The sequence below is a fragment of the Enhydra lutris genome, unplaced genomic scaffold (genome assembly GCF_002288905.1).
Source record: "Enhydra lutris kenyoni isolate GAN:26980312 unplaced genomic scaffold, ASM228890v2 scaffoldscaffold12, whole genome shotgun sequence".
NCBI classification, from domain to species: Eukaryota; Metazoa; Chordata; class Mammalia; order Carnivora; family Mustelidae; genus Enhydra; species Enhydra lutris.
Genome location: NW_019154096.1, coordinates 15,159,364 through 15,173,811, shown reverse-complemented (window position 1 = coordinate 15,173,811; position 14,448 = coordinate 15,159,364). Strand labels below are relative to the sequence as shown.

At 43.2% G+C, this 14,448-nt stretch overlaps 1 protein-coding gene across 1 annotated transcript in view; it reads left to right on the top strand.

Annotated features, from left to right (window-relative positions):
• LOC111144687 (ankyrin 3) overlaps positions 1-14,448 on the top strand; it is a 334,097-nt gene that overhangs the window by 219,680 nt on the left and 99,969 nt on the right. The window contains exon 24 of the mRNA XM_022499108.1: positions 12,266-12,389. Coding sequence (XP_022354816.1) covers positions 12,266-12,389 — 124 coding nt within the window. The remainder of the gene's footprint in view (positions 1-12,265; positions 12,390-14,448) is intronic.

The window sequence follows — 14,448 nt, the reverse complement described above, 5'->3', positions numbered from 1 at the left end:
GGAGTTAAACCCAAAGAGCTCAGTGAAAGTTAGTTATGAGGTACCTTATCTTCCTGAATTTTCTCCAAGTAGTCGAGAGAATTATTGTTACTATTATCACTCCAATCTACATTTATTCTCCATCTAAAGCCCTGACTTGAAGTCAGTTCTAATTTACATTAAGGAATCTGAGGCTCAGTGGGTTTAAGATATTTGCTGCCCAGGTTCACCTCGTCAAGGCAACTGGAATTTGAATTAGGTTTTTCGCTCTGACTTTCTACTTAAAGGAGATGCGGTAAAGAAGAAAAAGTAAAGTGACAAGGAAATTCAGAAAAAGGGGAGCTTACTGAAGGCCTCAGAAAGGACGTATTGCAAGGAATAGACAGAATGTGGAGAAGCCAAGATTTGGGAAGGTGGAAAGAAGTGTTCCAAGTTCAGAAAGTGTCAGAGATGGGGTGCCTGGTAGGCTCCATTGGAAAAGCATGCGACTCTTGATCTCGCAGTTGTGAGTTTGAGTCCCACTCCCGGTGGGGTGTAAAGGTTACTTAAATAAATAAAACTTCAAAGGGAGAGAGAGACAGACAGACAGAAAAGCAGATGACCCCGCAGAAGAACTCAGCATACAGGAGCTAGAGAAACTGAGCACCGCCCTGAATGGGGACCCCAGGAAAGGGCATAGGGAGGATGAGAAGCGGTTCTAGAAAAGTCTGGGCACATTGACGTGCACAGAGGAAGAGGAATGTCAAAGGACATGGAAATGGAGGGGGAGTGGTGAACAATAGAGGAAGAAAACCAGAAAGAAGAGTGGGTTCTAGCAAAAGCCAGGGGAGGAGCCCTGACAGGGTCCAGTCAGTGGGGCGCAGGCAGTCTGCGGCTCCCTGGTGATCTTGGGAAGCCGCCGTGTCCATGACGCGATGGAGACATAGACACAGAATAGAGCAGTTCTCATGTATGTATGTGTGTGTGTGTGTGTGTGTGTGTGTGTGTGTGTTTCCCAAGAAGCTGTGACAGAATGAGTAACTAGAGCAGTTGAGGGGGATAAATGGACACAGGGATTGTCTTAAGGGATTGCAGGGAATGAAGCATGTTTATTGATGAAGGACAATAAGTGGTTTTTCCATTTGCCCAAAACAAGTCATAATTTTGAATATGCTTTCTCCCCCAACCCCTCACCCTCCAGTTATTTTCATGCCTGCCCACCTACCTGGAGAGTCTGACCTGCTTCATGTGGAAGCGGGTCCTAGTCTGACCACCCCAACCCTTTCCCTTCACATTGGGATTCTTGATGCAGGGAGAAGACAGTGGAGCATCAGCACTGGGGATGAGCAGAGATGGGGTGGCAGGGGAGTGCGAGGGCCAGGAACGGGAGGGGTCAGAGAAGCAGGGAAGACATTGCAGAAGGAAGGGGTGGTCTGACCCACTGGGCCAGAACCGCAGGGAGGCTAACTGACAGCAGAGCCCACCCATCTTCACCTTGTAAGCACACATCTTTTAGGTAGAGGTAGGTAATACAGCAAACCGACAAGCACGTTTGTTGTCTGCGCAAGGAATGGCGATTTGGTATAACATTAGGAAGAGGCCAAATGCTTGTCCACAAAAGCCCGCGGGATCCTGATATTCCTGCACACCCAGGGGCGGAGAATATCTTCTTGCCGAGCACACACCATCCTTATATGTCTGTGTTAGGAGGAGCCGAGGCTAATGAGGTCTGGATTTGGGGTTGAAGCTAGACAAAAATAGCTAACAAAGAATAATTAAAAGAATTAATGAGCATGGCACTACTGCCTTGAATTAAGCTACCCCATTTCTCTTTCAGTAAGAACCACCATGTCAGTGCCTGATTTCCCAGGGCTGGCCTGTGACTGGTAATTCATTCGTTGTCTAGTCTATTTCACTAGTGGCACAGATTTTAGATTAGGAGAACAGTGTGCATAACTTCGTCTTCTTTCTACCTGCGTTCTGTCTGGAGTCTCAGGTGTTCATGTGACCAAGTCAGGGTAATCTGACTTAGATGCCCGAGGGCAATTTCTGGATGAGGGTGAAGGTGTATTGATAAAAATGATAAGAATATGAAAAAGTTATAGCATCTGTCCCAACATTGTCTTTTTCTACCTCTTCACAGGAAGGACACTGAAATCGTTTTCCTTTCTGGGATGAGTTTGTTTATTAACCCAACCAAGATCACAGGGGACATTTTTCATTGCTACATCTGGAAGAGTTCCAAGCCTGAGTCATGCATGCTTATTTAGAAACTATATCTAGCCTGGATTAAGGAGCAGTTTAAAAACTGTGATCCCGTTTTTTTAAAAGAAGCACATCTAGCCACAAAGACTAGAATAAATGTTTGAGAGTAAAGAATCAAATGGACTTTGTTTGCTCTTAAAAAAAAAAAAAATCTAGCCCGAACAGAAAGAGGCATTTGTTCTGTGGGAAAACAGCAACTTGTTCACGTTGGTTACGAGATGGGCAAATTTTGCCAGTCCAGTCCGATTCCTTTTGGCCATGGAGGAGGGCTGGCTCTTAGGAGCACCTAGAGGGAAGGGAAGGGGGCAGGGAGAGCATGGCCTATGGCCTCCCGCATGAGGTGCTTACAACCCTTAATGACACATACTTCCTTAGCCTCCTTAAGACCACCCATCTCACCCATGGCTCATCTATTTCCTCAACTTACCCCATTGTTCTCATTGAGAAGGGAAGCAAGAAAACACTACATTCCAGAATGTAGTTAGCAAGCTGTTTGAAAGAACCACCGCTGCCAGGAGGTGCTAGAAAACAACAGGTTCTTGTGAAGGCCCAGATCTGTTCCTTCCTGGTTGAGGGAGCTTGCTTCCTCCTTCACCTGGCCCCAGGGTGGCGGAGGGGGGAGCAGCCTTGTCCTGAGCCTCCACTCTCCCAGAAGGCCCTGGGCCTCCAGCCCGACACTAAAGAGCCTCTGCTGCACGCATGAACTCTTGAACTAGGTGGTGCAATTCTGTCAGCCGCCAGTCACCTCCCTCTTTGATCAGTCCCTCAGACGGCCAAAGGAAACCTTGCTTAATCCGAGCTCTTGCTCCAAACTGCAGTACGTGCAGATCTGGAATCTGAGGAACTTTGTTTGTGCAACTGTAGGGCAGAACCAGACCCTTAGAACAAAAGTCCGAGAGCGTCAGGCTGGTAATATGACTGTGCTCCCCGTCCATCCAGTTCCCGCTCCCTCGCTTTTCTGAGAATCAAAGTACCGGGACATAGAGGGAAAAGACTCATGAACAGACACTGTCATGTGGGTTCTCCAGGCTGAAAATGTTATTGTCTAAACATTAGGGGAGAGAGACATCTTTTGACGAATGCTTTGAATTGATGGAAAATGTTTTCAGAGTTATCTGTATTTTTATGTCCCTGATTTGAACCTTCAAAAAATAAAATGTGCTGAGTCTTATTTGTCTCATCTCTAAACGGGTTCATTATACCACATGGAACTGCCGAGAAGATGAAAAGATATAACATACCAAAGCGTTTAGAACGGCAACCAGCATAGAGCAGGTGCTCAGTAGATGGCAGCTGTCGGACAGAGGCAAGTCTCCGTGGATTCTGCTGCTTGTGGGATTAGAATTTGGTGGAAGAGCACGAGAGGAAGAGGGAGAACTTTGAAGGTTTAGGTCTTCAGTGAGTGTGTGTGTGTGTGTGTGTGTGTGTGTGTGTGTACTATATATGTATATACATATATATCTATGGGTCAAAAAAATGCAAGTGTTTTCACCCACTGGCGGACATAGGTCGCTTGTCACTTGGATGGTAGTTGTTATACTAGAATCCAACTTCCCTATAAACATGGCCGGACATGGCCCTCACTTCCCACAACTCAGTTGCCCGTCACTTTAGGAAAGCTGGCTGCTTGCTGTTCTCACGATAGTCCCATTCTTTCCTTCTCGCGCCACGTCTTGTGGCTGGCTGGGGATGGCTCACTTCCCTCACTTCCCGCTTCCACTCCTCTCTGCCTGTCTTAACTCACGCACCTGTGTTCTACATCTGCCCCACCGCCTCGATCAAAAGGGATGCCCTCTTCCTGGGAGCTCTTGGATACTTCTGTGATTTCTCTTGCATATCCCGTGGCACGAGGGTGGTGGCCAAGAACTTGGGCTTTCCCAGACTCTACCACTGACTAGACACGTGAGCTCTGAACAATGACCAAACCTCTCTGAATCTGTCTTCGTCTAGAAAAGGGAAACGAGAGTACTTGCTCCCCGGGGTTGAAGAGTGAACGAGATGTATATAGAAAGTGCTCGGCACAGTGTCTCACACATGCCAAGCATTAAGCAAATCATAACCAGCAGGAGACATAGTACAGTATATGTGTTTGTGTCCTGGTCTTCACTGGAGACAAAATGTGTCCAAGGCAATCGTCAGCTGTACTCGGAGCAAAGCCTAGTCCAGTGTCCTACTGTCTCACTGCTCAAAGTGTGGGTTGCAATCCCCTGGGAGCTCATCCCACACACAGAATCTCAGGGCCGGCCTCAGACCTGTGGAGTCAGTGTCTGTGGTTTAACAGGGTTCTCAGATGACACAAGCGTACGCCTGGAAATTTAGAAATAGTGTGCTCCATTTTCTGAATTCAGTTTCTGAAGCGATTTTAATTACTCTTTTAATTCCCACCAGGAAAATAGATACTTAATTCTCTCAAATCAATACTGCCATTAGATAACTGTCACTTAGTTGTAAGGATCCCTTAAGCCAGTGCTTATCACAGTGTGGTTCTTGGACCCGAAGCAGCAGATTCCCTTGGGAACCTGTAGAAATACAAATTTTTAGGGGATTTTAATGCATAGTCCGGGTTCAGAACCAGCACTTTAGAACAATGGGAAGCTATTGGAAGTGCCACGCAAATAATGTGCATCTCCTTCCTGCCTTGTGATCTTATTCCTCCTGTTCATTGCTGAAATAGTGAGGTCAAACCGCGCAAAGAATTAAGTTTCCTCTCCATGTTTGCTAAGTATTTGCGGCTGCACATACACACCTTAGCATGTCCTGGCAGACCCGGCTAAGTCAAAACACTTGATCTGGTGTATGGAACACAGCCTGTATGACTTCTCTGCAGTCCCTCTATCTTGTTTTATTTTGTTAATTATATTCATTTTTTGAATAGGTGATAGATGCACATGGTATAGAATTCCCAAGGTACAAGAGTTTACAGTGAAAAGTAAGTCTCCCTCCTCCTCACTTCAGTAATGTAGTTGCTGCCTCCAAAGGCAATCACTGAATTTTCATTGCACACGTTTATTGAGCATCTACCATGTGCTGGGCACTGTTCTGGGCACGAGATCTGGAACCAAACAGACAAAAACCTCAGCCGTCATGGAGCTCACATTTGGGTCACCATGGAGCTTACCTTTCTTAAAGTATTTGTTCGACAACATCGACAACATCATCTACATATGACAGTATGTAGAAGTGGGGCTCTGTAGTCTCATCAACTGATTTTGATTCCATTTCTACCCAATTTCTAAGTGATCCTGGGTTATCTTCCACTCTGAACTGGGTTTTCTTTATACTGAAATCGAGACAATTCTATTTGAGAAGGTTGTTGCATGAATCGTATCAGATAAGACTTACAAAGCACCATGCTGTGCCTAGAGCATTGTAAATGCTCAGTAGATTCTGGTGATGATTATAATGGTGTGCTCTCATCCTGCTGTTCTGTAATGTAGACTAGAAATGCTTGAAGGATTTATTTTCCCAGTCATTTTTATTCTCCTTGCTGTGTGGTGGTCAAACAGGCACTTTTTTTCAGAACAAGCACACTAAATGGAAGTAAGTTTCAATCATTAACTATTTGTCTATAAGACTATTTGCTGAGTTCTAGTAAGAAAGCAACGCTTAATAAATCACTAGAGTTTAGATCCTATGTTCCTCTGTATTCTTTCTAATCTAGCCTTTTTAAAAAATCCTGCATAATTTGAAGGTTTTCTACTATTAATTCGTTTGAAGGTGTAATGTATTTTTAACTGCGACTCCATAATGTTACAAAGTATATACCTTGGGAAGAAGATTGTGCATTTCGTAGCAGAGGAATAAAGCACTTCTGAGCAAAGTTTCAGAAAATATAACTTGGTATGTTTACATTACGGAACTTTCTTTATGATTCTTGCCTCCAGACAGAGGGGAAAACAACTTTCAACCCCTAGGAAAGCAACAAAAGTATTCCTTGGTGATGATGGAAAACATTAGAAAAAAATGACATGCAAAAAAGAAAGAACTCCTAGGGCATGAAAACACTTATAAATATTAGCCAAGAACAGTTTCCTCTGTTCAGCGTAAAGAGGCTTACCAGCGGGCACAGTGAAAGATCGCGGGGAAGCTGGGTTAGGTACATTCCACCACATCTTGACAACTGGCCATTGACACGGAATGTAAAAAAGAATGACGGCTGGGATCCCTCTACAGCAGGCAATGCTTGGTCTTGGGGTTTAGAGTTTGAGCCCCACATTGAGTGTAGAGATTACTTAAAAATCTAAAAATAAGTAAGTACAAAGGACCGAGGGCACAGCTATGTGACCAGCGACAGTCCTGATAATCATTTCATATATTCTCTTTGTCTCCTTTGTTCTTGATTCTATTTTGCGTGATTTCCTGTTAGAGAAAGGGTATGGATCTTCGAAAGGTTGATTGTGGTACGAGAAACCTCTTACCCTAGTCATGATAGGAGGACCAGGAAGAGGGATAGCTGGAAAATTGAAGTGAAATGACTCTGAACAGTTTTTATTATTTGGTGAATGGAGGGATCAAGGTAGACTGGGGTGTTTTGTGTTCTCCTTTAAACAGTTTCCAGTGTCTGGTATTTTATTATCAGAAATAGATTAACAGTGAGAACGGCAGTGCTCATGATTTTAAGAGACATAAAGTCAATACTAAATAGATGAGGCTTCTGTAGTGGCACTCACTGGGGTACTCTTCGTGGGCTTGTTCTGCACTAATCAGGTAGCACTCTGCAGAGCTCACTCTTAATTCACTGGGCATGCATTAAGCAATCAGCACATGACCTCTTTGGCCTACCTTTAGACCTTGTCATTTCTCATTCCTCTCTGTTCCCACTTCTTACCGCGCTGTGATGGCAAACCTCTAAACTCAGTGGTTTAATCTATTATTATCTCCCATGGTTGTGTGAGTTAACTGGGTTCAGCTGGATTCTTGAGCTCTGCTGAGATTACAGTTGGGTAGCAGCTGGGATGGGAGTAATATGGCAGAATGTTCGATGTGGTATCTTCAGTTATAGGTCTGTCGGCCTCGGACAGCCCTGAAACAGCTGAGGGGGAGCTGGACATCTCTCTCTCTCTTTCCACGCAGCCTCTCCATGTGGCTTCTTTGACCTTCTTTACAGCATGGAGGTCTCATGGTAGTCAAATATCTTCATGGGGATTGGCTTCCCCCAAACTAGTGTTCAAAAGAGAGCCGAGGAGAAACTGCAAGGTTTCTTGGAACCAACACTGAAAAGTCATGCAATATCACTTCCCCTGCATATTATTGTTCAAAAATTGAACAAGCCCACATTAAATTAAAGAGATGTGATTCGTGGTGGGGGTGGGGCTGGGGAGAAAGCTTCTTTAAACACTAGCTACCACACCCTCTTCACCACAAAATGCTCAAAGTTACCTATAACACAACTGTTACAACACTCCACCAAACACTTCTCGGAAACATAAACCCACACAAGTGCTTCTTGGTAAGTGAGAATGTGTGGTTATTGTTTATATATAAACATAATATTATATTAAACAATATATTATATATAATATATTAAACAAACATATATTATAATATAATATAATATATATATTTCAACTAAATATATATGATATTGTATCAGAGTTGTCCAGTCATAGAATTATCTTTGTTGGCTTATCTACCTTTGGGCCTATTGGTCAGAAGCTACTACTAATAAAATATTTTTAGGTTACAGCATGGATTAGAGGCCATTAACAAACTGCACAACATAATTCATGTCATTCCTTTCTAATTTTTGGTGTAATAGTGTGTTGTGCTCTATAAAATTATAGAATATTTTGTTTATTGAAAGAAGAGTAGGTGTGGTCTATTATTATTCAGTCAATCAGTCAACAAATATTTATTGATTAGCTATAAGCCAGGCCTTGCATTAGGCATTGTAGACAATGGAGAGCAGAGACATCTGCTACCGTGGTTGGATTTTGCCTTTAGCAGTATCAGCAGTAGCAACTGAAATTCTAACTGTATGAGTTCATGCATTCAGTTGTTTGGGCACCACAGAAAGCTGTGTTACAGAATAACACTAACCATACTGATGAAGCCCTTATTCTGTGCATTATTTCACTGAATCCCTGGAAGAAGCTGAGGTTAGAGGCCGAGTTATTATCCCAGTTTCAGAGAGGCGGGAACTGTGACTCAGAGTAAACAGTGTTCCGAAGGTCACTTAACTGGTCACTGATGAAGCCAGGATTTGAATCAAGAGCACCAATTATGCAAAATAGCCTTGAAATACTAACATTGCCTGGGTTTCTGCTTTCCATGCCTTGTAAGAAATGTCTTCACCATGTCATGAGGCTATTTTAATTAATCTTTGCCCAACTATATTGACAGCTCTCACCCCCATTTCAACTCTGGGCATCTTTTGGTTTCACAGTGACCATTTCAGAAGTCTAGAAGGATGAGTAAAGAAGAATAGAAACTTAACTTTATTAACAGTTTCCTATGTACCAGTCATCAACTTGGCATGCCAGAGAGTGCTAAGTTGCTGCGGCCGGTAGAGGGGGAGAAAAGCACAACCACTAGCCTCTTTATTTTTTTTCTCCCCCATCTCCCTCCTCACCTTCCCTCTGGCAACCACCAGTTTGTTCTCTGTATTTGAGAGTCTGGTTTTCTTTGTTTTGTTTTGTTCTTGTTTTTACCATCCTCTTTAATAAAAGCAATGATGAAATCCCAAAGTATTTATGGGGCACTTGCAATATGCCAGGTTCAGGAAGAATCTGGTTCCTAATCTAGCATGGATCTCACCATCCAGTGGGAGAGACTAAACAGACGTTTTCCCTGGTAGGACGCTCTGATAAGGGAAGCCCACATGAAGAACCACTAACTTTAGATGGTCCCGTCCAGGACGGGAGGAATTTTAGTGTCAAAGTTTGGAGAGATTACACAGGTGAAGAAGAAGGATAAAGGTTCCATCAAGAGTGCACCCTATGTAATGGTTCAAAGTCTAAATAGTTTCTGGACTTCTAGGGACTGAAATAATTCCATATAAAGAAGGACAGCAGATGTGCAGGACTGTGCAGTTGTGCAGGCTGGCCAGAGAAAGGCCAACTGATAAGTCAAGCGGAAGGAGCAGCAGTCATTGAATGAGGCTTTGCTAAGCAGTTTGCAGTTTAAGTGCAGATGTGGAAAACAGATTAATGTTTAGTCATTTTATCCATTTGAACCACGACTTCCCCTTCCATTCTTTACAAAGTTGGGAATTATTCTTTTGCTTGGGAATATTTTTCAATACATACCGGGCATTATAAACGGCTTCCCTTCTATTCCTGCATATGTACCATGTTGATTACTGTCAGGCTGCTCCAATTAAAGCCCTGGGTCTCCTATCATCGTACTATTAGGTGAGTCGTGCATTCATTGATCCAGGAGAAACAAATGTGTTCCCCACTTCGGGGTTCTACAGATGCAAATTTCCAGGAGATAGACACACTCATGGAAAAGTGCTGTAAACCACTGACTTCAGCAAGACCGTTCAGAGCCCTGTACTTAGTATCTGGCGTAACTTTCCAGCTCTTCTGAGAAACGAGCCATTGAAATTGCCTCTCGAGCGTGCCCAGATGGAGGATGCAGAAGTCCTGCTCGTTTTTTTCCTCCCCTGCCAACACAAACAGGGTGGAGCAGCTCCAAAGGGAGGCCAGGAGTCCTGGAGAGAGGGAAACAACGGACCAGAGCAAAGTGACAGAAGCGCCTCCTCTGGGCTGTGTCCTGCCCTTTATGCAAAGACCTCTCTTCGCCTCTGCTTGGGTGCTCTCTGCAGAGCCGCCTCAAGGAGGGAGAACCAGTGAGCTCCCATGAGGGTATCAAACAGCCGAAAGAACTTGTGCCAAAAAGTGGAGCAGACATCCACTTGCTTTTTCCAGCCCGTCTCACTTCTGCTCCTCTCTTCCAACTCTTGATAAAAAGCAGTGGGGATTTGCGTATCCTCCAGCACTGCTCGGAGACATCCGGGAATCCCTGCGACTCCCCTCGGCCCCACACTTTCAGCACCTCGGCTCAAGGGCAGGCCCTCCCTCCGGCTCCTTGTTCCCCCTCCTTCCACCTGACAGGGACCATAAATAACCAGGGCTCCTGGTGTTCCCAGCCGAGAACAAAGTTGAAAGTTTGCCTGGAGCTCCCTGCCACTCCCCGCCTGGGCCACTTCTTTGTTTTCTTCTGTTTTTCTTCTACCTGGGTTGGCCGTTTCTTCATTCATGCTGGAGAAGAGTCACCTCATAATTAAGCGCAGCACCCCGCTCGCTGGCTCTCCCTGGATGTAAGGCTGCCTCGGTTCCCCGATGAGGCACCGGCCATTGGTATCAAATTACCGAAAGTCTACACTGGAGCAGTCCTCATATTTACATACAAATAACTCAGGGGCTTGCATTTATGTCACCATTCGGTCCTGCTAGAGGCTTGCCAGCGGAGTTTTTGGTCCAATCAGAAGGAGCTTTAAAAGGATGTCTGCAGAGTGATCGAAAGGGTCTTCTCAATTAAGGGTAGGCAGGTTTTGCACTTTTTTCGTGTAATTTTTTCTGGTTTGGAATATCGAAAATCTCTGAACTCGGACGAGTTAGAGAAAAGATGTGCACTTCTTCAACTGTCTACGAGGAGACGAAGATGCTGAGCGGACCCCAGCGGCAGTGAAGACGGTGAACACAGCCCAGGGGTCGGTTTGTTTGGGCTGATTCCGAGGTACACTCTAAATCACTGCTTAAGGAATTCCTGGAAACATCAGGAAAACATTTGATCTGCCCCGCCTGGTGGAAATGGCTTTACCACAGAGTAAGCTCTTTCTTTAAGTCGTGCTTGGTGTGTGCTGTTTTTGTTTCGTATGCAGTGGTTGTGCAAATAGCCCAGCTGTGAGTAGTTACTTAAAATAATCTCTCTGGGTCCTGGGTAGTAGTAGAAAGCAGATCTGTTTCTTTTTTATATTTGCAAAAACAGTAGTTGACAGTGTATTTTTAGACTTGATTGGTAGTTTAAAAACTAAGCTCTTGCGGTTTCCTGGGTTTAAATGAATGGAAATTATAAACGGTACTGAATGAAGGAATTGGAAAATAGAGCTGGAACAGATGAATCACTTACCTTTGAGAAAACATAACGTGCACACTTTTGAAATCTCTTGTGTCCAGAAAGGGTAAGGAGAGTCATAAAAAGGAAATAGGTTTGCCTGCTTTGCAGAACGAACTTTTCCACGGACTGTGCTACGTTTTGAAAAGGATGGGAACCGTCCCAGAGGGCAAAAGGCATTTGAAAAACCTGCTCTGTCACTCTTGGAATGTGGTTTTTCCGTGAGGTCATGTTATGCATATGTAGCTAGTAAACGTTTTACGGAATTAACTCTTTGTACTGGTGAGCCAAGAGCACTTCATATAGTCCTTCCTTCAAACTGCTGGTCTCTACATTTGGTCTCTACACAAGGTAGAGCTCCTTCCTAAGCAGCGTTTCAGCCCTGGGGCAGCCGGACTGAGCTGTTATGTGATAGGTATAGAAACAGTTCAAAATTGATGTGTTTCAAGGTTCTCCAGTGAAGCAGTAATAGTTCAGATTAAATGACTTGCTGGTTTCTTACGGAAGCCCCAAACTGAAATCCTGTGTGTGAGAAGACCATTTTAAAAAAAAAAAGGTCCCCTCCCTTCCCAGTATAATTTTTGGAGTAGTAGTCATGGTGAGGTGGTTCTTATTTTGCAATCCACGTCCATTCGGACAAGCTGCCCTCCTCGTGGTGAGGCGTGGGAAGCTCATTGACAAAAAAAGATCCACCTTTCTAGTCAGCCAGGGCTTGAGGGGGAGAAGGAGTTCGGGGAAAGTTTTAAAAAGTGGTACTTAACCCCAGGAGCCCTTCCGCTACTTACATTCACTCTTGAAATTATGAACTAACCTCACCTCTGTTTTTTCCTTAAGCGGCAGTAACGCGCATTACCTAGGGGGTAGGGGAAAGTGAGTGAGAAACCCGGGTGGTTTGCGGATGACCAAAGGAGTGGTTTTCTCCTCAACGGACCCATTTTCGAAAGGGAAGCTTCTGATTCTGGCTTGTTTTGTCCATCGGCAGGTGAAGATGCCATGACAGGGGACACGGACAAGTATCTCGGGCCACAGGACCTGAAGGAGCTGGGCGACGACTCTCTCCCCGCCGAGGGCTACATGGGCTTTAGTCTTGGGGCCCGTTCTGCCAGGTATTTTATCGTTGCTGTTTTTCACAGTTTATTTAATACAACCATGATTTGTCATCAACCAGTCATTTTCATGTTTCACATGATCCGCCGACGTCCTCTTTGGATGAGGGTGTGAATTTGGTAGAATAGAATGTTCTCAACGCCGGTGTCCGTGCTCTGCCATTTTCTTTCGTGGTTTTTCAGTCCTTGATTTTCTGTGATTGAACATGTCACGTGTTGGTTTGCTCCCAGCTCGCAGTCATGCTTCAAGCATGATAGTAGGAGAGCCCTCTGACAGAACTGGGAGAACCTGTGTGGTCTCCGTGTTTCAAAATTCAGTCATGACTGAGACTTAAAAGAGAGCATTCTTGAAAAAAAAAAAATTACGTATAGTTTATTAGAATTGTCTACCAAGTGTTTGGGTATCCCTTCTAAAACTATGCCATTACTTTGTTTACAAAGGGACGCGTCAGGAAGGTTACCAAACTTACTTAAAGTCACGGACAGGGATGGTAGCAAATTCAATCCTTAAAACTGAAGTGTAAAACGTTTGCATGTGAAAAACCTTGGCTCATACCTACCTGACGCTGATTGGAAGGAACAGGACCTTGTCCAGAATTTGGGGACTTCTTTTCCCTGGTTGGTTTAACAGCATGTTTGCTGACAGTCAAGTTATTTTAAAGCTAATAATTAAACTTTCTAAGCCAGAGCCCTGAGGACATTTTCCTATAGTTTAAGGCTCTCTTGTAAAAAGTTTCATTGTCTAATAGTAAATGGCACTTCCCACAAAGTAAAACCTGGGAGTTTATGCTCGGTGTTGCTGATGTGGCCAGTTCAGATACTGAACTGATTTTCCTTCCAGTTACTCTTTTTATTAGTGGAATTGGGAATGACATGTAACTCTATAGAGTTTTTGTTTGATAAATTTATAAAAGTCCTTAAAAGCTTATTGTAGCAGGTATCATTAATAAGGGGAAAATAACTTTTTAAAAATACCTAGTGTCTCAGGTAAGCACACAGAGCCACAAGCTACAACTGAAAATAGCCAGAATCTCAAAAGATCTCAAGAGAAAATTCTATTTGGAGGCTTAATAGTTTTTGCGATCCAATAACTAGCTTTTCTCTTCCTCAGATAATATGTAAAAGCTACATTTTGTGAACCAATCATTTGTATATAGAAAATTGTAAAGCTGACATCCAGTGAGAGACGAAACCAGCATATATTGTTTCATAATTTTTCTCAAGACAGTTCTAAGGCTCCCACACTTCTGGTTTTGATTGCACCATTATGATTTGTTGCTACTATATGTAACTCATTTTTTTACATTGGCAACTCATGTTATGCTCAGAGGCAAATCTGCAAAAAAAAAATCTATAAAACCAATTTATTTTTTAAGTATTTTAGAATACTACCAAATATAATATTCTGAGTGTAACATTTAAAAGGAATACATTCAATGTGTAATTCATTCAACCATAACATTTTTTTCTTTTTTCCCTGTCTGATTTTTTTGCTTTCCACTTCTCCTGTGTTTTTCTAAAAATGCTTTAAATTAGTCCCAAGATCAGGTAAGAAGATATGTCCCTTTTATGGTGTTTTTCTGCCCTTCCATGACTCATTCTCATTTTGATTTTCCTTAGCATTGTGCTGTGCTGTGCTATGCTGCGATGTGCTTTTTTTTTTTTTCCTGCTCAGTGTCAGAAAATCACTTTTGTATTTCTGAGAAACTTAGCAAGTAACTGAATGTATGACAAGAGATGTGACTAATGCAAAAAATTGACTCCTTAAGGAACTTCTTCTATTTAACAAAGTTTGAGTAGTGCATGAAGTAACTGGAAAACTTTCATTGAGTTTGAAGAAAAAGTCTTGATTTGAAAAGCAGTCTGTTTGCTGGTGGCTGTTTTATCTGACCTTGTGCTATGTACATTAGTATGATTTTAGACTTCTGAGGCATGTGTTTTTCTAACACTTCCTGTATTTAACACTTAGGGTATACCGATGGCTACAAATAATATAGTTGACCTTAGTTGTAAACAATTTGATGCATTCCAGATCCCCATGCAAATAATACCTAGTTTT